Here is a 27,853-nt window from a genome sequence, read left to right as displayed (position 1 = left end):
TAGAAAATATTTTGTTTCCTATTATACTCCTCACATCCTCACTGGGAAAATATGAAATGGCTAGAAAATAAAAGAGTGGAATTTATAACTGCAAGCACCCGTTATATGCATGTCAATGCTCTTTATGGACAGAGAGTTAAAGCATAATAGAAAAACATCACAATAACATCACCTGAAGACTCTCTGACAATTAATTACTTAGGGTTCATTTTTTAGTCAAGTGTAAGAATTCAACACATATGAGAAAATTTATGCATGTTGAATCAACTAAATTAAACCCTTGATATTTAGGGTGTGTTTAAAATAACTGTAAAAATAAATTATTTTAGTAATCGATTATAATTAGAATCATATTTGTTTGAATAAGTTTGCCAATAAGTGATTTTAAGATAAAAAAATTTGTTTGGATGTGAACAAAATCAACTTTAATATAATTAAAGAGTATGAAAATAACTGAAAAAGAAAAAAATGGTTGAAAAAAATCATACGTTACAAATTTTTTAGAGCAAGAAAACAGGCTTATTTAAAAAAAAAAAACTTTTTTCTAGATTTCAATTGTGTTCCCAAACATCTAAAGACGTAAAACCAGAATTCAAAAACGAAGAGAGAAGCTTCTATCCTTTCTCCCAAATTCTAGAAACAAGCTCACAATGCTTTTTTTCACAGTTCAGTAATTTTTTGCAGAATATGACATGAGTTTCTGATCCCAAACTGAAAGACTTTCTCAAGGCTTCACAAGAAGCACCTAGACCGCAGGAAGTTTAAGTTTATTTAGTAGATATTATGTGGAAATTTAAGTTTATGTTTTAGATATTAAGTTATTAAGTTCAATAAGTTGATATTCATTACCAAATTCTTTTCATTCAAGAAAATAATCTAAGAAATCAATTATGAACTTGAACCTTTATTTGTTCACCGGGGTTGGAGTTCAGAACTGCACAAAGGAGACTTGATCTCAAAAAATGAGAAAAGGAAAACAAAAATCACATTTAAAGGATGCTCTTCTCTTCACTGTTGTGTGCTCTTTTCAATAATAGCTATTAACTTCAGCGATCAATGCCTTCAATTTTGTCTTCCACTTCTGAATACAACTGCCTGAGCTTCTCAATATTATCTTCTGAAGTTTCCCAATAACCACGTCCATTGGCTTCCAAGAATGTCTGCACCAGTTTCCTGAAGGAGTTTGGATTAGTGCTCATGAGCTTGTTCAGCATTTGCTCATCTTGAATGAAAGTTGTGTTGGCTTCTTCATACACCCAGTTATCAACTTGGCCTGAAGTTGCACTCCACCCCACTGTATTGGTGAGTCTCTTCTCGATCTCGCGTACACCCTCATATCCAGTAGACAACATGCCTTCATACCACTTTGGATTCAACAGCTTGGTTCTTGCGTCAAGTCTAACCGTCTCAGAAAGTGTACGTACCTGAAGGAACATGGATCCAGAAGATCATAAGAAATTCTTTGAGATCTATAATACAAAGGTCCTATTTTTGATAAAACTTTCAATAAATATTTGTTGGAAAAGAAAACAAGGTTAATGAATTAAGCTTCCCTCATAAGTTAAAATTAACATATATATGTTAAAATCAGATTTTTGAAGAAAGGAGAAGGCTTCTGTACAAGTTCTAGTGCATAAGTTGATTTTAGCTTATGGAGAAGCTTAATTCATTTTACTTTGTTATTATCTTCTCCTGTAAGTACTTATTGAAAAGTTTTCCCAAACAGGGCCGAAGTCAATCTGATTTGAGGATCTTCTCTAGTTTGGAGAAATATCAAACCAAGCTTGAAAATAGGAGATTCACTGGAACAATTTATACCTGAGCATTGGCTGTGGTTGTATCAGCAATGTATGCACTAGGCTTCTTCCCATCTTTCCTTAGATTTTGTACCAGATTAGTCGGGTCTGAGTCAAAGTAATGACTGACGTCAGTGAGGGAAATTTCTGATGAATCAAGATTTTGGAATGTGGCATCTGCTGTGCTCAGAGCCATCTCGAAGACTTTTCTTTTCTCAGTCATGCCAGCACCAGGGGCATCAGAATCAAAAGCAAAAGACTTTCTGCTAAGATACATGTCTTGGAGCTGCTTCTCATCATTCCATGAAGAATTCTCCACAGCCAAGTTTATGTTTGAGGAGTAGGAGCCAGAAGCATTGGAGAAGATCCTTGTTGCTGCCTCTCGAACTTCAACTCCAAGGGCTTGAGCTTGTTCTGATGCATGCTTTTTTACATAGTTTTGCTCTGCTGGTTCATCTAATTCAGCAACCATCTTCACTGCTCTATCCAGAAGATTCATCTGAATAATGAATAAATAAACTAATGAGCAACCAAAGCAATGCAGCAACAAACAGCGGAATAAAATAAGATATAAGATAGCTCTTATGCAAATCTTTTAAGTTTGAACTCAGTCATCATCAGAGTTTCAGATGTAGCAACCATTATGCTTTCAATGAAGGATACTAATCATTGAGATGTGAAGAAAAAAGTTGGAACTCAGAAATATTTCCTATGACATGACTCTTTTAGTAACAATATTAAAATATGAGGAGTGCAAGTTGCAATTCTGAACAGTAATGACAATATGATGGAACACAAGGAATACTTAATTGGTCTTGGTCTCCATTAATGGAAAAACAGCAACAAAAGTAATACCTGATTGATGAAAAGGTCTCTAAACACTCCTGAGCAATTAACAACAACATCAATCCTAGGCCTTCCAAGCTCTTCAAGACTTACAGGTTCCACCCGGTTTACCCTGCCAAAGGTATCAGCCACTGGTTCCACACCAATCATCCACAAGACTTGAGCCAGGGATTCACCATATGTTTTAATATTATCAGTTCCCCACAATACAAGTGCAATTGTCTCAGGATATTTTCCCCCATTCTCAGCTTTCTGCCTCTCAATCAACCTATCTACCACTATTTTGGCACTCTGCATCGCTGCAGTTGTAGGAATAGATTGAGGGTCCAGGGCATGAATATTCTTTCCTGTTGGCAAGACTTTTGGATTTCTTATTGGGTCACCACCAGGCCCTGGCTCCACATATTTACCTTCCAAGGCTTGTTTTAAACTTCCCACTTCATTATCAGCCACAATCAACTTCAAACATTCTCCCAGGAACACAAACAAGGTTCTAAGTTTTTCCCTATCAGCTCGGTAAAATTTGGTGTTTGATAAGTACTGTATCCATGGCTCATTTATGCCAAATCCAAGGATTGAACTAAGCTTATCAGCTACATCAACAACTTGACCCTTATTATTAGTAGTGCGCTCCACAAAGGCAGTGATTGCTCCACGTGATGCCTCGGTTATTTGTCTAAGAAGCTCTACATCCTTCAATATTCCTTTGTTACTTCCTCTATACACATCTTCTATATCTCTTCCTACAGTGTCAGCTAATATTGATGGAAGAGAAGAAATACCATCTTCAGGACGATCAAGTGCAGCAATGTTGACCAGTGTAGCAACTGCTTCCAAGGCTGAGGGAGGCTCACCAATAATATGAAGCCCACAAGGTAACAAACGAGACTCGATCTCCATGATCTTGGAATACACCTGTCCAACCACAAGGTCGCGCTCTTTAGGTGGGATCTCCTCACCCTCGTCTGGCAGAGTCACATCCTTGTCAAGATTGCATTGTTTAGCTGTGCTGATAATTGAACTCACAATTTGTGCCCCACGGCCGGTGTCTTTGAGGGACTGATATGAGGAGATGAGCTCACTTAACTGCTTAAGACCTTTGTATAGCCCAGCATTTTCCGCTGGAGGAGTCAGATAGCTAATGGTGTTTGCATAACTCCTGCGCTTGGCAATGGTGGCCTCAGAAGGGTTGTTTGCAGCATAGTAATATACATTTGGAATATTCCCAATCAGACTGTCAGGGTAACATACATCACTCATCCCCACCTGTTTTCCAGGCATGAATTCAAGGGAACCATGTGTCCCAAAATGAAGTACAGCATCAGCTTTGAAGATTTTCTCAACAAAGGAATAATATGCTGCAAATCCATGATGAGGGCTTGCAGATTTGGAGAAAAGCAGCCTCATTGGATCCCCTTCATAGCCAAATGTAGGCTGAACACCTATGAAGACATTACCATACTGTTTCCCATATACCAGAAGATTTTCTCCATCTGCATTCAGATTGCCAGGGGGTTTTCCCCAATTCTCCTCCAGTGCTGTGGCATAGGGAGTCAAATTTTGGTACTCGCGAACATTCATTTTGTAAGCAATGTTCAGATTTGGGCTGCTGAATTGGGCTTCTTTGTCATGAAGTACATCTTCAATCAAAGCTTCTGAAGTCTCCGGAAGGCCATCAACATTGTAACCATCTTTTTTTAGTTCTTTCATAACTGAGTATATGGAGGCGAAGACATTGAGATAGGCAGCAGTTCCCACGTTTCCTTTGTCTGGAGGGAAACTGAAGACAGTGATTGCTAGTTTCTTCTCTTCCTGCAAGGATGAAAATAGTTATTATGTGAATTTCAATGATCAAAGTCAACAGCGCAAAGAGGATTGATGAGAAAATGATGCAAATACAAAATGCTGATGAATGTAAGAAAGTTATACTTCAGTGCAGTGTAGTGCATACAAACAGATTACTGCACAACAAAGATGGAAGATAATAAGATAGGAGAATCTTTGGACACTAAATAAATAAAAATGCATATATGAATAACATTAAAATTGTTCCACAACAAAATGTTCGGCAGAAATTTTTTTTATTAATTTTCTTCTATTCAAAAAGGAAAAAAGATAAGAGAGAGAGACAGAGAGAGAGAGAGCTAGCTATTCAAGGTTGAAACTTGCAACATGTGACAAGTCAAATACAAGAGTACAATATACAGCATAGCATAAATTTCCTTTCATTAATAGGAAACCTTGTTTCCCGGCCTATTCTCTACTGTTTGAGACTTCTCTGTTTCTCTAGATATTTGGTTGGTAAATAATGAGGTTAAAGATAAGACTTCAAAAATACTCATATCCAGATCAAAATAAGCATAAATTCATAATCTTAATAGAATTTAGATATTGCACTTTTCTGTAAAAGACTATGAATTATGCTTTGAAACAATAGAATTCTCCACCAGACATTACTTGCAAGTCATTTCTCCTTTGAGTAAATGTCAAATGAAAAACACATTTAAGAAATTATATTCTAATTCATTGAAATTGACTTCATAATAGATACAGAGAAAATATAAAGAAAAGTCATATTGAGTATCAGCTTCAATCTTCATTAGATTGTTTCCATATTGAATATTTATCCAAACAGAGGGGGGAAAATGAATGTGTATGTGAACAGGATGGTTGTCATTAGAACTTTAACGGTACAACTTTATGATTATTGCTTACAACATTGCAAATATCTAGCAGACTTGGTTAAAGTTTGATTAAACTGGATATGTATATTCGGAGGTTCAAAACATGGCAAATACCTTTGATTTTCTTTTCAATTCAGCCCATCTGATTGCCCTGATGCAGAGCTGTTCCACTCTCTTATGAAGAGCATGAGATTTTCCTGAAAACATGCCAATTAATCAATAAACAACAGAGAAAGTACGCAAAAGGATGAAATTCAATATCTCTAATGATTCCAATATTCATGCTATTATGGCAATGTTAATTGAGGAAGGATCAAGTTACTCCAAGAGTAACTCTAAATTTAATTTATTAGTTTTGAAAAGAAAATTCTCCTGAATTCGTCTCTTAAAATAAATGCTTAAAAGATAAACTTAAGACACCAGCATCATAATAGTAATTACAAAAAGTTGTTAATAGTAGGCCGTAAAGAAAAGAGATCATCATGGTTACCTGTTTTAGGATCTCGACCAGCGAAAACAATTGGCTCCATGCCTCCATCTAGCTCTGGCAGAGCAACTTGAAGAGCAACCTGAATTGGATGCAGACCAAGAGTACTGTTGAGCCATTCTTCTGTTGTCTGGAACACCAGTGGCAGGGCAACAATGTAAGGAACATCAAGTTTCATCAAAGCCTCGACCGCCCTTGGATGGTCCTGCCTTGCAGGGCCTCCAACAAGAGCAAAGCCAGTGAGGGAAACCACAGAATTCACAAACGGTTTCTTTGTAATCGGATCAATGAAGAACTTCTCCACTGGCCCTGAAAAGTCAAGTCCGCCGGCAAAAATGGGAATGACCTTAGCCCCTCTAGCCTCCAGCTCCATGATCACAGCCACATAGTGTCCATCATCACCAGTCACAATATGACTCCTCTGCAAAACCAAACCAATGACCGGTGCATTCGGACTCTTCAGCTTCTCATTTGCATCCCTTCTGGTTCCATACCAATTCAAATACTCCTTGACATCATCATACATACAAGGAGCCAAAGGGTGCCAAATCCCCACATCCAAGTACAAAACCGGCTCCGAATACTCGATCTTCGTCTCTTTCAGCGCCGGAATATAAGATCCAGAAACCATTTTCAGGAAATTCTCCAAGTTATCAGGAGACCCTCCAAGCCAAAACTGCAGACTCAGTATGTAGAGCCTTGCATCCTGAGCCTTATCACTTGGCAAATACTTTAAAACCTTTGGCAATGTCCTCACAAGCTTCAACATGCTGTCAGCAAAGCCAGCAGACTGAGGCTTCTTTCTCTTGAAGAGCTGGAAAAAGGGGCTCTTTGACTGCCCAAGCTGTGACATGCTGAAGGAACCCAACTTGTTGAGTCTCATCACTTCAGGCATTGATGGAAACACCAAAACTGCATCAAGCCTTTCCCTTTCTTTCTCCACTGCAACCTTTATCTTGAGGGCAAGCTCCTCCACAAAAATCAAGGACCCAATGAAGATGTTGGCATCCTCCAAGTCCTTGCAGAAGGTCTTGTACGTCGCCGCGTCCCGAAGCTCCTCAACCAAGTAACCAACAACCTCATAGGAAGCATGCTTCCTCTTGCTGTTGAGAGCTATCACTGCAGCAGTGAGGGATGATTGGTACTGAGCCTCAAGGACCACATACACAATTTTAACTGTTGGCAAGTTCTGGTCATTCTCTGGAACAATTCTACGAACTTCTTGGGTGGTTTGGGTGAATAGACCATTGCCAATGGCAGCACATTTCACTCTCAGAGAGGATTTTGAGCTGCTACCATTGTAATTGGCCTTCTTGGGAAGGAAAGAGTGGAGAAAAAGATGCTTCTGAGCAAGAGAATGAAGCTGGTCAGGTTTAGAACTTGGTAGTGTAAATTGTGAAGATACTAAAGAAGCCATTGATAATAATAATCAAGCTAAGTAGGAAACAACAATTTCCTCTTACTACAAATTGAAGACAATGAAAGCAAAAAAGTGCAAAATTGCTTTGAAAGAAAAAACTTGGGGGCAATGAGGAGTTTTGTGTAGTTTTTGCCCCAAAGCTATGCACCCATTTCAGTTTGAGTTTCAAATGTGTGTTATTTTTCTTCTTCTTATGTTTGTTTTTATGGAATGATGAGCGGTTGTTGGATTTTAATTGGTTTGTGTGGATGAAACTGAGTAGAAAAATAAGAGCTTGAAATGAAAAATAGTTGCTATTTACGGTTAGTGGTGAGAATGAAGACCACGTGGCCAAAATGGGTTTTTTTATTGGAATTCATTAAAAAACTTTGAGGTTTTTGTTTTGTTAGTGTCATAGTGTTTAATGCGAGAGGGTGACAAGGTGGATGGCATGTCCTAGTTTGCACTATCTGTTAGTATTATTTGCTATATCTTTCTATCTGTTGGGCTCTTATGCGATGGAGTCTCCTGAAATCTGATTGGAGGAAGTGGATTTCCCCGAAAGTAGTTGTAGAGGAGGGAGAGGATGAGTGAATATCTTATTGATGAGGATGAGAGAGAAAGTCTGAGATTTTTTGTTTTTTTGTAATATATAGTATATTCTTTGCTTTTAGAGTTTGTGTTCCAAATTGAAAAGCATTGCTTAGATATCTTTTATGTGACCCCGATGGGGCCAAGTAGTGTACTTGGTCTTACGTTTCTAGTAAACGTACCACATATCAGTTTCCTTGATTCATATGATAATTATTCTATGACAATAATCATAAAGGATCGAGTTCGGACTCAATGGTATTGTAAATTATTTGCATTTGTATTTTTCTTGTAGTTGAAATTACGAATTTAATGTTAAAATTGCAGTAGTTTTTTAACTGTGTGCCTAATGAGTTTAGACAGAAAATTTGTTTTCTGGTTTGGAAATTACATGGTCTGGTTAATTCATTTTTTTCAATAATCAGAAATCACTGCGTGCCTTTATAAAATAAATGGTAGGTAGTCAAGCTAACTATCAAGAGAAGAATTAAGATTATCACGGGATTGTCATGTTAGATACAGAATGGTTTGTCACTGAATGGTCCATACATCTTTTAATGTTTGGATGAAAATAGATATAAATTTATGTTAATTATCTTATTTCATGTAAGTCAATAGATTTGGTGATTGAAAATAATTTGAGATAAACCTCAAAAACAAGAAACTAGTTAAGTTCATCCAAAAACTCATTTAAATACCTATTTTTATTTTGAATATATCAATTTATGTCATTTTTTATGTGATTATATTTAAAAGAAACATATTTGTGACTTCATCCTATATTTCCTTTTATATGTCTAACACTTTAATGAGTAATGAAAGTAACGAAATTTTTTTATCTTATCACACAAAGACGCATAATATCTGTTTATTCCAAAAAAATTAGGATTCTAAAAATTCTAACGAAAAAGCTTAGAAAAGCAAAAATCATGAATCAAGTAAAAAGAAAAAAAAAACAATTGTAGAAAGAATCAGAGTTTTAGGGAGTCTATCCCCTGTTATATACATAGCTTCATTGAGAGATTAAGAACGTTATACATTACTAATAATATAATAAGTCATTTGACACAAATATTTAACTTAAAGTTCAATAATTATGTATTATTTGAGTTAGATTGGTGAAAATAATTTTGTTACATTGTACTTGGTCAAGATTTCTTTTTTGATTTCTTTTTTTCCCTGAGTAATGATGTAAGAATAAAATAATTATTACGAATATTATATTATCATAATTTAAAAAAAAAATCGCGGAATTTAAAACCCGCAAAACCCTAACGAGGTGAGGGCGATCACCGTCGATGGCGTGCAACGGCTCTGGGTGCCAGTCCGGTGGCTGCTACAAAGACGAAGACGCAACATGTAAGCAACCACCCAAGTCCGAAGAAGCCGATTCAAAAAACCCTAGCAATGTCTGCATCAAGTGCAAGCTCAACGACGCCGTTTCGGGCTACGGCGGAATCGACGATGGTCGTTTCTGCGCCGATTGCTTCAAAACCAACTTGTTCGGCAAGTTTCGTTTCGCCGTCACTTCAAATGCCATGATAACTCCCACGGACAAGGTCCTCGTTGCCTTCTCTGGTGGCCCTTCATCCAGGTCAACACAAACCCAATCCCCTTTTTTGTTGCTAAATTTGTTTGATTTATTTTAATTCCTGATTTGAAATGTTGGGTTAGTTTCAATTTGATTATTACATTTTACAGAGGATAAAAAGTGTGTTTTATTTTGTTTAGGGTAGCTTTGCAATTTGTTCATGACATGCAAGAGAGGGCTCAGAGGAACTTCGATGCGAGTAGGGACCGGTCGTTGCCGGTGTTTGGTGTTGGAGTTGTGTTTATTGATGAGAGTGCCGTGTTGCCGATTCCTTCTAATGAAATGGAGGAAGCGGTTGAGGTTGTTAGTGAGGTTGTGTCGAGTTTGGCCCCACCAAGGAAGGAGTTGCATATTGTTCCTATTGAGACCGTTTATTCCTCGGATTCTGGTGATGGGAAGGAGAGGATAACCAAGGTAGTGAACACAGTGATTGATCCAACGGGAAGGGAGGATGTATTGCTCTGTCTGCGAATGTTGGCGCTACAAAAGGTTTGTTTCTGGATGTTGTTGTCATATTATTGTGAATTATCTCTGGTTGAAGCTTGTAAACACGTGTTTGTTTGAGAGTGAGTTTGTTTGAAATTCTTTATGGTTGTACAGGTTGCTTCTGAATTTGGGTATAACAGGATCATTCTGGGGTCATGCATTTCGAGGATTGCTTGCCATGTCATTTCAGCCACTGTGAAGGTTTGTTATTGGATTTGACTGAGTCACGGTCATTACTGTTGTTAGGATTGAATTAAGATTTTTCTGTCATGACTTGTGAATCAGCTTGCCAAGTTGAATGTTGTCCACTTCACAACATTGCTTGCTTTTTGGATTTTCTCATATACTTTGTCTAGTTTAACTTAAAGAATTTTATTAGAAGAGTTAGTTGTTTAAGTTATAAACATACTTTTATGTGCATCTCATTTGTTGCATTAACTCCTCATATAAACATTTTGTGTGAAGTGGATAAGAGACTTTTAGACAGTAAGAAGTTTTGTTTTAAGGAATGACCTTGTGTAATCGATTCTCATGTCCTTGTTTTAACAGGGTCAAGGATACTCATTACCTGCAGATATACAGTATGTTGATGCTAGATGGGAAGTTCCTGTTGTACTTCCTCTGCGTGATTGTTTTGCTCAAGAGATCAACATGCTATGCCACCTTGATGGGTTTGTAGTCCTCTACATATGTCATAAACATTGAAGATAATAAAAATTGGCATTTTTTGTTTGTTCTGTTTTATGTTTTGTAAAATTCCGCATTATTTTTCTTGTATGATCTTTTCTATGTTTGTCCGGCTGAATTATATAAATCTTGCTGAATAGATGTGTCTCGTCTCTTTTTGGTAGGACAGTCTAAAGACTGTAAAGTTGTCTACAGATCTGTGCTCTAGCATTAATGGCTTGGTATCATCTTTTGTGGCTTTATTGCAGGTATAATTTTTTGTGCCTCAACCATTTGATATATAGTGGAGACATTTAATGATATAAGGAAAGTCAGTTCTGACCTGTGGCTGTGGGCGGTTTAATTTGAGCCATTGGCTTTTTATGACTCCTCACTCGGTCTTTTGCATCAAGTCTCTCACTTTATATATCCCATATATACAGTGAAAATGTGCATTTGTGTGTCTGTAAATACAATCAAAGGACAAATCTTGCATACTTATTGTGGCTCTGAATTTGGATTTGCAATGTACTTATAGAACACATTATTCTTCTACAAGGTCAAGAGGTTTATTGCTTGGGTATAATTTTGCACATTATGTGGCCTAATGCCTGCTTTTTTTTATGGAATGTGATTTGCCAGTCTGCATATTCAATATAAAATTATAAGAGCTCACCCTTACGTGTTGAGATATAGAAGAAGCTTATGTTTTTCATTTACTTTTCCTTTTAATAGAAACCTAAACTTAATCAGAAAGTCACTTGTTGAATACCTGTTTTGCAGGAAGAAAACCCATCACGAGAGAGCACAATTGTAAGAACAGCTGGTAAACTTACTCCCTTCCAATTCAACAGGATTCCAGAGATCATTGATGGTAATGTTCCCTTGGCAACTCGAAGACGCCAGAAGAGATATAATCTCAAATCCAATGAATCTGTTTCCTCAGAATCTTTCTGTCCTCTCTGCAACAGCCCACTCGACAAGAGTGAGATTACTGATTGGAGTAATATTGATAGCCACAGAAGTAGTGATATTTTTTATAATACCTGCTGTTCAAGTTGTCGGTTTCAGATACTTCCAAGTGATTCCATGGCAATGGAACAATTTTATATGGATTTGCCTCAGTCGGTGGTTGGCCGAGCAAAGCAAGCCAACAATGGTAATTTGAGTCTGCTAAGGTGAGTATCTGATTTGCTATCAACATCAGTTGAATTTATTTCAAATTTAGCAATAACTCATTAAGCCACTTGGACCTTGGCCACTGGCCTTGTTGAAAACACCAACTTTAGTATCATATCAATGTAATCTGTTTTCTAGTTAATTTTGCTAGTATATGTTGTTAAATGAAAGTATGGTAAAGGAAATTATATGAATATCAAAATTTTGGATTATCTGTTTCTTTGGCTTTGCTTGTATAGTCCAATAAAATGGATCCTTTTGGTAGCTTTGAGTCCATGACTGAGTAAATTTTGAGGAAATGAAATTCCTGAATCAAATTGTTAGAAATCAAATTCTTTGACTACAATTATGGAAATGTCATACTTTAATTTAGGTCACATAGTCCAGTCTTTGGGGTTTTTTTCCTGGTAAGGGGTTCTTTCATGTGTTCAGGCTTTTGGTTACGCTACAATTATGGAAATGACATACTTTAATGTAATGTTGCTTTTCTTCAGTGGAAGCACAATTAATTGCTTGGGTTATGTTCAATTTTTTTATTGTGACTATGGTTTTCTTTGAAGTATGCTTGAAATTTTATGGTAGGAACTTTATGTGTCGACCTTTCTTCATGACATCTATGTGGCAATATTCTTGTTTTCAGGGAACAAATTCAAGATTACCTGCTCTCAGATGGTGAAGATGAAACATAGGACTACTTTTTTACATTGAGGCTCTATGTTGAAGGGATAAATACTGGTTGTGGTAATTTAATTTACAGTTTGAGTGAGTGAGAGGTTTCCGTTGGCCTTTGGCTAATACAAAAAAGAGTTATAGAGCACTGAGCTTCACTAATTTTTGAGAGCATATTTAAGCAGGGATAGATTAGATAGCTAATTTTTATGTATCCTTGGCAATTCTAAGAGAGATAAAGTTGAGTCCGAATACTCGTTGGAGGCATCAAGGTTATTGAGATATTGCTTTAGCATTTATTTGCGTCTATTGTATTTTATGGGAAATGTTGGACCAAGACAACAGTAAAGAAATTATTTTGCAACTTGTGACTAGTATGTATGGCATTGTTTTTCCCCATGTAGATGTTTCATGTCTTCAGGTGGAACATATGTTTTAGATTGTCAATTTATAGCCTAGTGTTTGGATTAGCTTATTTTTCCAATGCCTTTTTTTTTTCTACGAAATTGACAGGCTTATTGTTGATGGGATCAAATAGTAAACTATGAACATTTTTTTTGTCTAATTTTACTTCAATAAATCAAGAGGGACGGCTATGACATTTACATCCAAAGACAAGCACTGCAAATTTCATTCATATTTTTGTTGCCGACGCTTTAATAAATTATTGGTTTTTAATGACCGCAAACTCCTTTACATAGCAACAAGAGGAAGAATAGGCACTGAGCCTGTTTTTCATTTTTTTTATTTTTAATAAATAAAAAATATTGAGGAATGTAAATAATTGTCGTGATTGAAAAGTTTTTTTTATTTTTATAATAACTGTTGTAACTAAGAAGTGTTTATCGAATTTGTTGAAAGATAAAATAGTCTATTAACTTGCGTAGCCAAAATAGTTGTATCTCTTATTATTATGTATTTATTATATATATATATATATATATATATATATATAACTATTGAATAGTACTATGAAAGAGTATACGTTCAGGGAAGTTGAGAGAAATCCATTTTTAAATAGATTATTATTTTGAAATATTAGTGTCTTGATTAGTTTGGGTTGCGATACCTAATTGTTTTGTTTGATACGAGGAAAAGAAATAGGTGAGAAATAGAATAAATAAGGAAGATATTGGGTTGCGATACCTAATTGTTTTGTTTGATACGAGGAAAAGAAATAGGTGAGAAATAGAATAAATAAGGAAGATAAAAATAGGTGGAAAGAAATAAATGAAAAATAAAGTAAATTCAAAGGTATTTGACTTAGAAGAAATAAGAAAGAAAGAATAAATAGAAATAGGATGGTCTCAAATAATGGGACAATCAATGAGGTCGGTGAGTCAGTTTGTTTTTAGGAAACGGTGAACTCTGAAGATAGTAAAATACGGTGTAGTACAAAATTATGTCATCATGAATAATTCAACTACAGACCACTCTCCATTTCTTCACCATTTCTCTATCATTTCTGCGTGGAAATAAATTTGAGTGAGATCCAACACTTTTCTTTTTTTCACCTTATTTTGTATACCTCATACTCAATTTTGCTGCCCCTCCTATTTTCACACTTCCCCCTTCGTGTATGTTTTTGTATAAAGAAAACAGTAAAAATTGGATCGAAATATGAGACATATGATTTGTGAGTTGATCCAACCGTACAAGATACATGTGAGTACCAATTAGTAACATAATTTTGTTCAAAGTTAATTATGTCATCATTCAAAATTAGATTATAGAGTAGTTTTGCATTTCTTCACCATTTCTCACCGCTTTTGCATGAAAATAAATTTGAGTGAGATACAACTTTTTTTTTTCCACCCTATTTCTATACACCAAACTCAGGTTTGCTGCTACTTCCTTTTTTCATGCCCTTCCTCCATTTTTTCTTTTCATATCTTCCCCCACCAAATACAGTGTATACAAAAATAAAAATAAAAAATTTGAGCAAGACTAAATAATTGAAAACCCAAAATGCCCCAAACCTTTAGAGAAACGGTGCGTTAAGCCTTCTCCTCCTTCCCGAACAAAAAACACTGCTTTAAGAAGCAGGACTGGGATCGCACTTCAGAAGAAGTCAAGAGTAACATTAATTAGGGCACAGAACAAACAGCATTTCGAGCTTTGGGTATTTATGAACTTCTCTCTCTTTTTACTCTTCCTGTGAAAACGAATTTTCAGTTTCGCTATGATTGTCACTTCAAGAATTTTGCATGTCTTGGTAGGGCAAACTCTGCAAATTTTGTAGATTGTTCTTTTTAACTAAGTTGATTATGTAATTGGCTCTTGCTTTATAGAATTGTTAGTTTATATTTTCAATACTAATATACTGTAGCCTTCACCCTTCTCCATGTGGATTCATGAGCTAAAAAGTTGTTTTGAAGGTCTGAGTATAATTCAAGTAAACATGGTTGTTTTAAATTGCAGTTGCGGTCTCAATTTCATCACAATCCTTGATTTTGCGATAAATTGTGAACAAATGTGACCGTATTAGCTGTAATTGCAGCCGCGGTGACCCTAAAAACCTTGAGGTCGTGGCTGAAATCATAATCGCGGATAGATTTTTAAATTCTTTCAAGTAAAAATACTGAATTGTTGAAATTGCATGCTTACATTTCTAAATTCCTGGTTTTTTGAGTTTTGACACTGTTGCTTTTCCTACAGGAAATGGGTGAACTATATCACTCACACGCTCCATTAGACATTAATTCTAGTGGGAGTGAGGAAAACTTGATCTCTCATTCACCAGAAGAAATTAAGCTTGAACCCATTAGTTTTGATGAAAATGATGCTTGTCCTGTGCCACGGCCTGGAATGGTATTTAGTTCAGAGGCTGAGGCGAGATTTTACTACACCAAATATGCCCACCAAATGGGCTTCGGCATCATGACTAGAACCTCAAAGAAGGGACATGATGGCAAAGTTAAATATTTAATACTTGTATGCTCTGAAATAACAAGAAGTGATGCATTAAGGAAACAATATTGTGCAGCTAGGATCAATTTGACTTTACGTAAAGATGGAACCTACCGAATTAATGCAGCTACTCTTGGTCATAGTCATGAATTGGGTTCACATCATCTACTCTCAAGTGATATTGAGATGAGGGGTAAAAGGACATTGGATCAAGAAGTTATTGACATGGGTGTTAACAGGATATCATACAAAAATGAATGCAGAAACCACCTTCAGAAAGAAAGACATTTGATTGGGGAGAATGGAGATGGTGAAGCCCTTCAGAAGTATTTGGTGAGGATGCAAGAACAGGATGGGAACTTCTTCTATGCAATTGACTTGGATGATTTCTTCCGTGTGAGGAATGTTTTTTGGGCAGATGGAAGGAGTAGAGCTGCATATGAATCGTTTGGTGATGTGGTGACAGTTGATACTACATGTCTTTCTAATCGCTACAAAGTGCCACTTGTAACTTTTGTTGGAGTTAACCATCATGGGCAATCTGTACTGTTTGGTTGTGGGCTGTTATCATGTGAAGACTCAGAGTCATTTACTTGGCTGTTTCAATCATTGTTGCATTGCATGTCTGGTGTGCCCCCACAAGGAATCATAACAGATCATTGCTGCAAGGCAATGCAGAAGGCAGTTGAAACTGTATACCCCTCCACTCGACATCGGTGGTGCTTATCAAATATAATGGAAAAACTTCCCCAACTAATCCATGGACATGCTAATTATAAGTCCTTAAGAAATCGTTTGAAGAATGTTGTATATGATGCACCCACAACAAGTGAATTTGAGGGGAAATGGAAGAAGATTGTGGAGGATTTTGACCTCAAGGACAATAAATGGTTGAAGGAGTTGTTCCTCGAGCGACATTGCTGGGCTCCTTCCTTTGTAAGAGGTGAGTTTTGGGCTGGAATGTCTATTAATCCACACAGTGAAAGCATGCATGCATTTTTTGATGGATATGTAAGCCGGCAAACAACTCTGAAGCAATTTGTTGATCAGTACGATCATGCTTTGCAATATAAGGCTGAGAAGGAGTATATAGCTGACATACATTCATCTAATAACAGTCAGGCTTGTGTTACCAAATCTCCAATTGAGAGGCAGTTTCAATCTGCATACACTCATGCCAAGTTTCTGGAGGTTCAACACGAGTTTGTTGGAAAGGCAGATTGTAATGTTTCTGTTGCCTCTGATGATGGTTCTGTTTGTTGCTATAATGTCATTGAGGATGTGATAATAGAGGATAAACCTAAGGAATCCGTGGTTGAAGTAATATATAACAGGGTAGATTGTGATGTAAAATGCAGTTGTCGCTTGTTTGAGTTCAGAGGTATACTTTGTAGGCACTCACTTGCTGTACTGTCACAAGAGAGAGTGAAGGAGGTCCCCTGTAAATATATTTTGGATAGGTGGAGGAAAAATATTCGGAGGAAGTATGCTTATACCAAAACTAGCTATGGTGTTCAGCATTTTGAACCTCATGGACAGAGGCTTGAACTGTTATGCAATCAATTCAACAGTATTGCTGCTGTTGCTGCAGAATTTGAGGATACAAGTTCTTTTGTGAAGGATAACCTATGTAACTTAAAGGAGAAACTTGAAACATGGACAACCTTATTGAGGAAGTCATCTCAGGTGGATGTAGAGAAAAGTAATTATATGATAGATTGAAATGAAGTTTTGTAGGATAAAATCTTGTTTTAACTCATGTAAATATGATTAACTTTGATTTTAATCTGTAAAAAAGTTTCTGTAAAATAATTTCTTGGCAGTAGTTCTGATAAACTTAAGAATTTTTTAAATGTTCTTTTCTTAATATCACTTTTTAAGGTGTCATTGTTGCTGCGATAGTTAACATTGTTGCAGCTATTTGGCACTCTAGAAACAAAGCCGGGTTCGACAATAAACTGGTACAACATTCAAGAGCCATCGACATGGTTATTGCTAATGTCAACTTAGCCTGAATTGAGTAAAGGAACAATGTCTTCAGACATCATCAATGAGTTCAAAATCTTGAAAGCTTTTTTGGTGGATTTGTATCCAAGATCACCTTATCTTATTATACAAGTTGATTGGATTCCTCCTCCACTGCGTCGGTGGATTAAAGGTAACACCTATGGTTCTGCGAAAGGTGCACTAGGTTCAGGAGTGGCTCAAGGATTTGAGAGGCTTAAAGCAAATTTAAGAATGAGACCTAAAGCAGAATTAGAAGATAATAAAGAGAATATAAATAAAAGAAAAACTTTTGGGCTTCTTTAACTATTAATTATTAAATCTTTTTTTTCTAAATAAAGCTATAATATTGTTGAAGAGTTGTTGCTCATTAATTGTTATTTACGGTATCAATAAAAGGATTAACAGTTACTTATAATATTTTAATTAAAATTTATTTTCAAATATAATTTTATAATAATTTTTTTTTAGGTATATTAGTATTAAAAAAAATTGAGGGCTTTTTTTTTGGGACCTAAAGTCCTTACTTGGACTACTTAGACCTTGAGTCGGCCCTAATCAGGTCCAGCAGCTTGTAGGGGCATTTTCAGATATCAGAATGCTGCAACTCTTGGTTGTTTCTCGGTCAATGTTGGGAATTCCTCATGCTGAATCATACCGAGCTATGTTTGCAAAAGTGATTGCTTTCGAAAGAGGATGACATAACTTTTGGCTTGAATGTGACTTAGTAATGGTTATCTCGGCCTTCAAAAATCACTCAATGGTTCTTTGGAAATTACGAAATAGATGGGCGAACTGCATAGCACTAATAGGATGAATTTTAGATACTCTCGTATTTACCGGGAAGGTTGATAGGGTCCAAGGGAATGAAGGATATCCACATCAGCAATTGATTCACTCAACACAGAATGGAGTCAGACCTTTTCTGGTTTATACTAGGAGGAAGGGTAGAAAGGTCTTTGGTGGCTAAGGTTGTTAGCAAGGGGTGACGTGTCATAGAAAGAGAGCAATCCAGTGCATTTGCTTCGAAGATATAAGGAGGGGAGAGAGACTGATATGGGTACGGGAGATTTTGGCTGTTAGCGAAGATTGGATAGAAAGTTGTATCAACCTTCTATAAGGGCTAGGCCTGTGTCAGATCTGAGGAATATATTTCCTTATCTGTAACCTTCAATCATTATCACATAATAAAGCTCTCTTTATACTCACAATCTACTATTTCTATTATAATCACTGTTATATTGAATTGTTGTATCTCTGGTACGTACCAAATTGGTCCGACCTGCCGGATATACATCGTCGGAGAAACCAGTGAATGCCGGCTAGGAAAATCACGATAGCAGCGTTTACAAGAATGGAAGCACGTGTGAACGCGTTGGAAGGTGAGATCTCGGTGGTGCGATCTTCCTTGGTGAGTTTCCAGGAAGAAGTAAAGGAGAATCACGCGAATCTGATCGCGATGTTGGAGAAACATTTCGGAAAATCGCTGGATGATGAAGGGACTGGAAGTGCAGTAAGCAAGAACAAAGAGACACCAGAAAAGAAGACGGAAACTCCAAAGGGGTCACCAGCTGATAAGATGAATGAATTTCATCAATCGGCGAAGAAGGTGGAGTTACCTTCGTTCGAAGGAGAAGACCCCGCCGGCTGGATTTCGCGAGCTGAAGTTTACTTCCGAGTTCAGAACACCACGCCAGAAGTGAAGGTGAGCTTGGCCCAACTTTGTATGGACGGACCCACCATACATTTCTTCAACTCCCTCATCGGAGAAGATGAAGATCTGACTTGGGAATCGTTGAAAATAGGGTTACTCGAGAGATACGGTGGTCATGGCGACGGAGACGTGTACGAACAGCTCACAGAGTTGAAACAGGAGGGATCGGTAGAGGACTATATCACAGAATTTGAGTATTTAATCGCTCAGATTCCGCGATTACCAGAGAAGCAATTCCAGGGTTACTTCCTCCATGGTTTGCAATCGGAGATTAGGGGAAGGGTTTGCACTTTGGCAACAATGGGAGAAATGAGTAGAACGAAGCTGTTACAAGTGACTCGGGCAGTAGAGAAAGAGGTCAAGGGTGGAAATGGATCTGGATTTGGGCGTGGGCCTAAAAATGGGCCTTATCGGTCCAATTCTCATGGTGGAAACAAAGGAGTATCAGATTGGGTGATGGTGAAAAATAAGGAAGGGGGTGTAAGTAGCAGTATGAGAAGTGGGCTAAGAGGTGACAAACAGGCCCAAGGAGATAATAGACATACTGGGCCTCGTGATAGGGGATTCACACATCTCTCTTACAATGAGCTGATGGAGAGGAAGAGAAAAGGCTTGTGTTTCAAATGTAAAAAGCCTTTTAATCCAGGCCACCAATGTTCCGAAAAACATCTTAGGGTGTTAATAGTGGATGATGAATGTGAAGAGGATGGAGAGGCTAAGGTCTTGGCTGTTGAAGTAGAAGGAGGGGAGGAAGATGAGCAAGGAGAGATGAGTATGTTGGATTTACATCACATAGCTCATGAGAACCATCAAACCATGAAGTTTCAAGGGATAATTAAGGGTGTAGAAGTTCTCATTTTAGTGGACAGTGGGGCTTCCCATAATTTCATTTCACAAAAGCTAGTTCACCACATGGATTGGCCAATTGAACAGACCCAACAAATGAAAGTCAAGTTAGGGAATGGGGTTCAAATAGAAGCACAGGGGAGGTGTAAGGAGCTAGAGATGTACATTGGCAGTCACAAATTAAGGCCAAATCTTCAACTGTTTGAATTAGGAGGAATTGATGTGGTGTTAGGCATGGAATGGTTGAAAACATTGGGAGATACCATTATTAATTGGAAACAACATACACTGAGTTTTTGGGAGGAAGGAAGATGGGTTACTCTTAGCAATAAGGAGGGGTGCAAAAATCCAATGATAGCATTACAAAGTATTGTGGGTAAGCCCAGGCCCAAGAAAGAAGGGGATGTGTGGAGAATTGAGGGGGTCGAGCCTAAGGTGGTTTGTGAATCCATTAGGACTGAAAGCCCACACCGGGTGTTGGAGGTGGTGTTGGGCGAGTATGCCAATGTTTTCCAAACAACTTGTGAATCTGTGTTGTCAGAAAACCAACACCGGGAGTTGGAGGAGGTGTTAGGTGAGTATGCACACGTTTTCCAAACGCCTTCGAGCCTACCCCCAAGAAGGAAGAAAGAGCACGCCATCAATCTCATAGATGGACATGGAGCAGTGAATGTTCGTCCGTATCGTTATCCTCATCACCACAAAAATGAGATTGAGCGACAAGTCCAGGAGATGCTTGCTGCCGGTATCATTCGCCACAGCACAAGTTCATTTTCTAGCCCCGTGATCCTGGTGAAGAAAAAAGACAACACATGGAGGATGTGTATTGATTACAGAGCACTCAATAAGGTAACAATTCCCGATAAATTCCCTATCCTTGTTATTGAGGAATTGTTAGATGAGTTGCATGGAGCCAAATTTTTTACGAAGCTAGATCTCAAATCAGGCTATCACCAAGTGAGAGTGAAGGATTCTGACATTGAGAAAACAGCGTTTAGAACTCATGAAGGTCACTATGAGTTTCTTGTCATGCCCTTTGGGCTTACAAATGCCCCTTCAACTTTTCAAAACCTTATGAATGATGTGTTCAGGCCCCTGCTCAGAAAAAGTGTGTTAGTGTTTTTTGATGACATCCTCATATACAGTCAAGATTGGGACTCTCATTTGAGACACGTACGGGAAGTGTTGGGTTTATTGTCTACTCATAGTTTGGTAGTAAACAAGAAAAAATGTAGTTTTGCTCAGCAAACAGTGGAGTATTTAGGTCATGTAATCTCAGAAAATGGGGTTGCTGTGGATCCTAGCAAGGTTATTAGTGTACTTCAATGGCCTCAACCAAGGAATGTCAAAGGGGTTAGAGGATTTTTGGGTCTCACGGGGTACTATCGAAAGTTTATCAAAGACTATGGTAAGGTTGCTAAACCTTTGACAGAATTAACTAAGAAGGATGGTTTCAAATGGGATGAGAAGACACAGGCAGCTTTTGATACACTAAAACAGAAGCTCACAACTGCACCAGTTCTGGCTCTTCCAGATTTTTCTACAAATTTTGTTATTGAATGTGATGCTTCAGGTACAGGTCTGGGAGCTATATTGATGCAACAGAAAAGACCAGTGGCTTACTTCAGCAAAGCTCTTGGAGTTAGAAACCTGGCCAAGTCAGCATACGAGAAGGAACTAATGGCTGTAGTATTGGCAATTCAGCATTGGAGACCGTATCTCCTAGGAAGGAAGTTTGTAGTGTCCACTGATCAGAGGAGTTTAAAACAGCTGATGCAACAGAAAATAATGACTGCTGAGCAACAAAATTGGGCTGCTAAACTAATGGGGTACGATTTTGACATTGTGTATAAGCAGGGCAAGCTCAACAAGGGGGCTGATGCACTTTCCAGAGTGTATGAAGACAGTGAATTGAGCGCCATGAGCTCCATAGCAACCTGGATACAAGAAGAACAGATCAAGGCAGAGGTGCAGAGAGATGGTAAATTACAGAAAATCATTGCTGAAATCCAATTAGATCCTCTATCATGGCCAGGATATAGTTACAGACAAGGCACACTTCTTTATGAAGGCAGACTAGTGATTTCCAACAAATCACTTCTTATTCCTACTCTTTTACAAGAATTTCATTCTACGCCACAGGGAGGACATTCGGGTTTTTACAAGACATATAGAAGAATGGCTGCCAATCTATATTGGATAGGAATGAAGGGCATGATTCAGGAATTTGTTAGACAATGTGACACTTGTCAGAGGCAAAAATATATGGCATCTTCTCCAGGGGGTTTGCTCCATCCACTCCCTATACCTGAGCAAATATGGGAAGATATTTCATTAGATTTCATTACAGGCTTACCCAAGTCAAAACAGTTTGAAGCAATATTGGTGGTAGTAGACAGACTGTCTAAGTATGCACATTTTATTCCCTTAAAACATCCCTATACAGCCAGGAGTATAGCAGAAATTTTTTGTAAAGAAATTGTTAGATTACATGGCATTCCACTTTCAATTGTGAGTGATAGGGACCCCATCTTTGTGAGTAACTTCTGGAGGGAAATGTTCAAGTTACAGGGAACAAAGCTGAAGATGAGCACATCATACCATCCGGAAACGGATGGCCAAACAGAAGTAGTGAATAGATGTTTGGAAACATATCTGAGGTGCTTTATTTCTGATCAGCCAAGGACCTGGGTAACATGGATACATTGGGCTGAATATTGGTATAATACCACTTACCATTCATCGACAGACAAGACACCATTTGAGGTTGTATATGGAAGGCCACCACCACTATTGACAAGCTGGGCACAGGGAGAGACTCGGGTAGCAAGTGTTCAGAAGGATCTGATGGACAGAGATGAGGCTTTGAGACAGTTAAAAACTCAATTGCTGAAGGCACAAGAGAGAATGAAGAGCCAGGCAGACAAGAAGAGAGTTGATAGAAGTTTTATGTGTGGAGAATGGGTATTTGTTAAGCTAAGAGCTCACAGGCAGCAGTCTGTAGTTACCAGAATCAATGCCAAACTAGCTGCCAAGTACTATGGGCCTTATCCAATAGTTGAGAGGGTTGGGGGAGTAGCCTACAAACTAAAATTACCTGAAGGGTCCAGAGTGCACCCTGTATTCCATGTCTCCCTATTGAAGAAGGCTGTGGGTAATTATCAAGAGGATAAGGAACTTCCCGATTTGTTAGAAGACCCAGTTGAAGCATGTGAACCTGAGGCTGCACTTGCTAGCAGGAAAATTAAGCAGCAGGGTGAAGAAGTGAGACAATTTTTGATCCATTGGAAGGGTAAAACTATGGAAGAAGCTACTTGGGAGGAAGAATTAATGATGAGAAGTCAATTCCCAAATTTTGACCTTGAGGACAAGGTCAATTCTGAAGAAGGAAGTATTGATAGGGTCCAAGGGAATGAAGGATATCCACATCAGCAATTGATTCACTCAACACAGAATGGAGTCAGACCTTTTCTGGTTTATACTAGGAGGAAGGGTAGAAAGGTCTTTGGTGGCTAAGGTTGTTAGCAAGGGGTGACGTGTCATAGAAAGAGAGCAATCCAGCGCATTTGCTTCGAAGATATAAGGAGGGGAGAGAGACTGATATGGGTACGGGAGATTTTGGCTGTTAGCGAAGATTGGATAGAAAGTTGTATCAACCTTCTATAAGGGCTAGGCCTGTGTCAGATCTGAGGAATATATTTCCTTATCTGTAACCTTCAATCATTATCACATAATAAAGCTCTCTTTATACTCACAATCTACTATTTCTATTATAATCACTGTTATATTGAATTGCTGTATCTCTGGTACGTACCAAAGGTAATTGTGCAAATAAGCTTGCCTCTCACAGTACTAACATACAAGGTTTCTCTTGGTGGGATTGAATACCTATTTTCATTAGGGAGGATTTTTTTCCTTAATAGATATGATCTTCCATCGTTTAAGTTTAGATGATAGGAAGTTGGTACATGTTCCTCATGCTTTTGTATAGTATTTGGGTTGTCATCCTACTTGGGATCACATACATTATTGTAATGCTATAGCATGTATTTTTGTCTTAGTCAAAAACTTTCTAAAGCATACATTATTGAAATATGCAAGGTATATTGTTTCTGAACATTGTATGTTATTTTAGAATGATCGTTAACATAAATTGAGTGGATGCATGTAAGTTGTTATTAAGTCATGATAACGATTGTTTTAAATTTATTAAATTGATCAGGTGGGTTAACTAGCAATATATTATTTTAATGTAACCAGTGATTTTGAGTTTTTTTTTTTTTTAATCATCTTGTTCGTTTGGATTCGAAACTTACTTAAAATAATTGAATCCCGTATCACATAAAACAACGACGTGTATGAATCTCACGTGATTTCATACCACTTAATGAAAATCTTTTTCTCTATTTCTATGACTCTTAACCAAAAAGCAATGTAAGAAGTGATTTTGTGCACTGCACTGCATAGCATTGGATGGAGGTGGAAGCAGCAGAAGCAGACTTCCCTTCACCGGAGGAGCCTCATCGTCAGCGCCGCTCCATCTGCTCCAACTGCGACCGTCCCAGTCGCGTCTGTCTCTGCCACGCGCTTCCACTTCCTCCAATCCAAACCACCACCCAAATCCTCATCATCCAACACCCCCACGAGGCCCGCCACAAGCTCTCCACCACCCCCATCCTCACCAAGTCCCTCCTCCGCGCCTCCTCCCTCACCGCCCGCCGCCTCCGCCGCGGCCTCTCCCCCCTCCTCGACCGCTCTCCCCCCGCCCTCTACCTCTTCCCCTCCTCCGCCTCCGCCCTCCACATCTCCTCCCTCCGCCCCTCCTCTGGCCTCGTCCTCATCGCCTTCGACGCCACGTGGCAGCACGCGAGGGAAATGGTGAGCGCCAGCGAGGAGTTCCTTTCTAAATTCGCAACTAGGGTTTGTTTGGGCATCGATGAGAGCTCCAGCGGCGGGAGCATTTACGATTCCGAGTTGGTTTTAAGGAAGGAGCCTTCTGCCGGGTGCGTGAGTACCATGGAGGCTGTGGCTAGGGCACTGCGCGTGCTCGAGCCCAATGGGGTCGAGATTGAAGCGAGGTTGGTTGGGGTTTTGAGGGAGATGGTCAGGTTACAGGCTGGGTTTTTGAAGCCCGTGAAGCCCAGGCCTAAGTTGTTGAAGAAGAAGGAAAAGAATGAGGGTTCTGATCAAGGTTAGTCAGGTTGCTTCTACTTGTAATGCAATACTATTAGCATTTGGATTTGTGGTTTTATGTGGTGATTCCATTTTTTACTTTTGGAAATAACTCTAGATGTCATTAGTAAACTTGATTTGTTGTTTCGATGCTTTTTTCATATGGATGTTTGGTAAAAGATGTATTCTAAATGCATTTCCAAGGCATTGAGAGATTTTTGGTACTATGGGGGTGAAATGTGAATATTCATAATACTGCATTACAATGTAATCGATGCTTATAGTTATATGCATCATTAGGGAGGTCTCAAAAATATTGCTGATTTTTTATGGTCTCCTGGATTTCAAATGAAGACGGAAGCTTAAGAAGGTTATAGAATGCTATAACTTAATTACACCAAAATACAAGATAGAATATCACGTACAAACATTCAATAATGGAGGCCCGTGTTTTGCTAATTAAGATTCATGTTCAAGAAAAGGTACAATACAGGGTTGGTAGTGAAACTCAAGTATCTTCATTGTTTTTCAGTTTCTTCATGAAGCTTGGATTTCACATAGAAGAATTGAGATGGTGAGAATATGGGCTTCTGGAACTAAAGTGGATTTGACTAACATAGCGTTCCAACCATTTGTTCTCTGTTGAGTGCTTTCCTTCAATTCTTCATGAATGCATGACTTAATTACAATTTCAAGAATAGGAAGGGAAAAGAACAAACTTAGCTGATCAAAATTAATATGAATGTGAAGAGTAGGTTACATGAGAGAAGACTGCAAACCATTTTTGACATGCAAGACTGCCACAGGTATTGTCTTTAACTTTCTACTCATTCTAATTGTACATTCCTTCTGTATATATTTCAATCATTCCAAAGACTGATGGGGTGCTGGCAACCTTCCTGACTTATGTCGTGTTCCACTCTTCATATATCAATTTATGTACGCAAAACTTGTTCTTTTGCTTTCTTGTTGTTGAACAAGGGATGGAGTCATTGCATTTAATAAGTCATTTATAGATAGTTTCAAACAAGTTTTGAAGGGAAGAAGATTGGAGAGGACTGATCGCAATATATAGAGAGACAGTTTTATATATAACTTGTAATAATGTAGGTTAATTACTTTGTAAGTTAATATTTTTCCAATAGAGTTAAAAATGAATATTTATCTTAAGAAAAAAAGATGCAAGGAAACAAATTTGCTCCGTATAAGTCAAAATCAACTTAGTCCTAAAAGCCCAGATTCTCACCACTAATTTATCACATGAGATATCAGCCAGATTCATGATTTGTGAAAATGAAAAAAATATATCAACTTCATGAAGTAGCAGGGGAACTGGTTTCTTAGGTATCACACCTGGCACACTCTTGATGGGATGAGGATTCGTCATTCATAACAAACTGGGGCCTGAAAATGAGAACTGACTGATAAAAAACTAAAAAATGATACCATGGTTGGTCATAGATGTCTGTCATCTGCACCATCATAAAAACATGTCACCAACGCTGCTTGTTACAATCACCAGTGGATGATTGATATTTAAAGCTCAGTTTCCATGAAGGCTCCAGAATAGCACAGCAAACTATAGAGGAACTAAATTATACGCATTGGGGTCATCTGAGGATGACTTAAGCTTTAGTTCCATTGACATTGGAACTACTGTAATGGTAAACAAATTGCAAAATCCACCCATTCCTAAACACTTGACTTTGAGCTCCTTCTGTACACTGAACAGTTGGATCATTACTAATATGATAATGAGTTGAGTTGGATCCATTACCAATGTGTATGGCTTAGGTTTAGGAAGTTATGATCTGTGTGGAATGACGGCTTTATTGTGGGTTTTTATAATAGTTCTAGAGCAACCAGCATCATCCTCTTGCGTAATCCTAACCCTTGCGTAATCCTAACCAGGAAGGGAGGTATAATCTAAATCAAACTTTGAAGGAAAGGAATCAAGGATACTTGTCCAAAAGAAGGTGCTTTTGTCTTTATTTTTTAAGCTTTGTAAGGATTCATAACTCAAATGATTTAGCAAAGTCTAAAATGTGATAAGTTTGTCCCGTGCTATTTTTTCTTAAGGACATGCCTCACTTGAGTATTTGGGGTGTCATCCTACTTGGGATCACATGCGTTATTGTAATGCTATAGCACGTATTTTTGTCTTAGTAAAAAACCATTGATACAAAAGCATGAGGAACATGAACCAACTTACTATCATCTAAACTTAAACGATGGAATTTCATATCTATTAAGGAAAAAATCATCCATAATGAAAGTAGGTATTCAATCCCACCAAGAGAAACCTTGTATGTTAGTACTGCGAGAGGCAAGCTTATTTGCTCAATTACCTTCCCGGTAAATATGGTAAATACGAGAGTATGTAAAATTCATCCTATTGGTACTATGCAGTTCGTTCATCTATTTCGTAATTTCCAAAGAACCATTGAGTGATTTTTGAAGGCTGAGATAACCATCACTAAGTCATATTCAAGCCAAAAGTTATGTCATCCTTTTTCGAAAGCAATCACTTTTGCAAACATAGCTCCGTATAATTCAGCATGAGGAATTCCCAACATTGACCGAGAAACAACCAAGAGTTGCAGCATTCTGATCTCTGAAAATGCCCCCACAAGCTGCTGGACCTGGTGCACTTTTCGCAGAACCATAGGTGTTACCTTTAAACCCACCACAGACATGGGGGGGATCCTCACCAAATGGTTTCGGGATTTATTAAATTAAAAATCATCTCTCAAAATTGGGCAGGAGAAACCAAAAGGCACACCTGCCCCAAAAAGGGCTTAAAAAGATTATAA

General features: G+C 38.0%; 4 protein-coding genes across 10 annotated transcripts; 3 read left to right on the top strand and 1 right to left on the bottom strand.

The window, feature by feature from the left end:
• Positions 1–844: 844 nt before the first annotated feature.
• CHLH (magnesium chelatase subunit) lies at positions 845–7,411 on the bottom strand. The gene is made up of 5 exons (NM_001250974.2): positions 5,817–7,411; positions 5,441–5,523; positions 2,652–4,454; positions 1,819–2,295; positions 845–1,424 (listed from the first exon to the last, which is right to left on the bottom strand). The coding sequence occupies exons 1-5, from the start codon at positions 7,228–7,230 to the stop codon at positions 1,047–1,049; spliced, it is 4,155 nt and encodes a 1,384-aa protein (NP_001237903.2). The 5' UTR covers positions 7,231–7,411; the 3' UTR covers positions 845–1,046.
• Positions 7,412–8,989: 1,578 nt separating this feature from the next.
• Positions 8,990–12,758, top strand: LOC100804325 (cytoplasmic tRNA 2-thiolation protein 2). Its single transcript, XM_003521126.5, has 7 exons — positions 8,990–9,397; positions 9,535–9,883; positions 9,995–10,081; positions 10,430–10,551; positions 10,737–10,815; positions 11,330–11,724; positions 12,366–12,758. Exons 1-7 carry the CDS (start codon positions 9,102–9,104, stop codon positions 12,412–12,414), a joined length of 1,377 nt encoding a protein of 458 aa, XP_003521174.1. The 5' UTR covers positions 8,990–9,101; the 3' UTR covers positions 12,415–12,758.
• Positions 12,759–14,358: 1,600 nt separating this feature from the next.
• Positions 14,359–17,547, top strand: LOC102660547 (protein FAR1-RELATED SEQUENCE 6). Its single transcript, XM_006576760.4, has 2 exons — positions 14,359–14,516; positions 15,053–17,547. The coding sequence occupies exon 2, from the start codon at positions 15,056–15,058 to the stop codon at positions 17,024–17,026; it is 1,971 nt and encodes a 656-aa protein (XP_006576823.1). The 5' UTR covers positions 14,359–14,516; positions 15,053–15,055; the 3' UTR covers positions 17,027–17,547.
• Positions 17,548–24,136: 6,589 nt separating this feature from the next.
• LOC100816233 (tRNA-uridine aminocarboxypropyltransferase 2) lies at positions 24,137–26,980 on the top strand. 7 transcript variants are annotated; one of them, XR_005890750.1, is made up of 4 exons: positions 24,137–25,059; positions 25,573–25,681; positions 25,796–25,846; positions 26,022–26,177. XR_005890750.1 is itself a non-coding variant. In XM_041014035.1 (3 exons), the coding sequence occupies exons 1-3, from the start codon at positions 24,342–24,344 to the stop codon at positions 26,963–26,965; spliced, it is 783 nt and encodes a 260-aa protein (XP_040869969.1). In that variant the 5' UTR covers positions 24,137–24,341; the 3' UTR covers positions 26,966–26,980. The 7 variants fall into 7 exon arrangements, 4 of the variants coding, with proteins under 4 accessions (XP_040869969.1, XP_040869968.1, XP_006576822.1 ...); XR_005890749.1 differs by lacking the exon at positions 26,022–26,177 and adding an exon at positions 26,952–26,968 and having other exon boundaries at positions 25,573–25,846; XR_413611.4 differs by lacking the exon at positions 26,022–26,177 and having other exon boundaries at positions 25,796–25,997.
• Positions 26,981–27,853: the final 873 nt, after the last annotated feature.

The sequence above is a fragment of the Glycine max genome, chromosome 3 (assembly GCF_000004515.6).
Source record: "Glycine max cultivar Williams 82 chromosome 3, Glycine_max_v4.0, whole genome shotgun sequence".
NCBI lineage: Eukaryota > Viridiplantae > Streptophyta > Magnoliopsida > Fabales > Fabaceae > Glycine > Glycine max.
The sequence above is the reverse complement of the archived record's forward strand: the minus strand, read 5'-3'. Positions and strand labels throughout refer to the sequence as shown.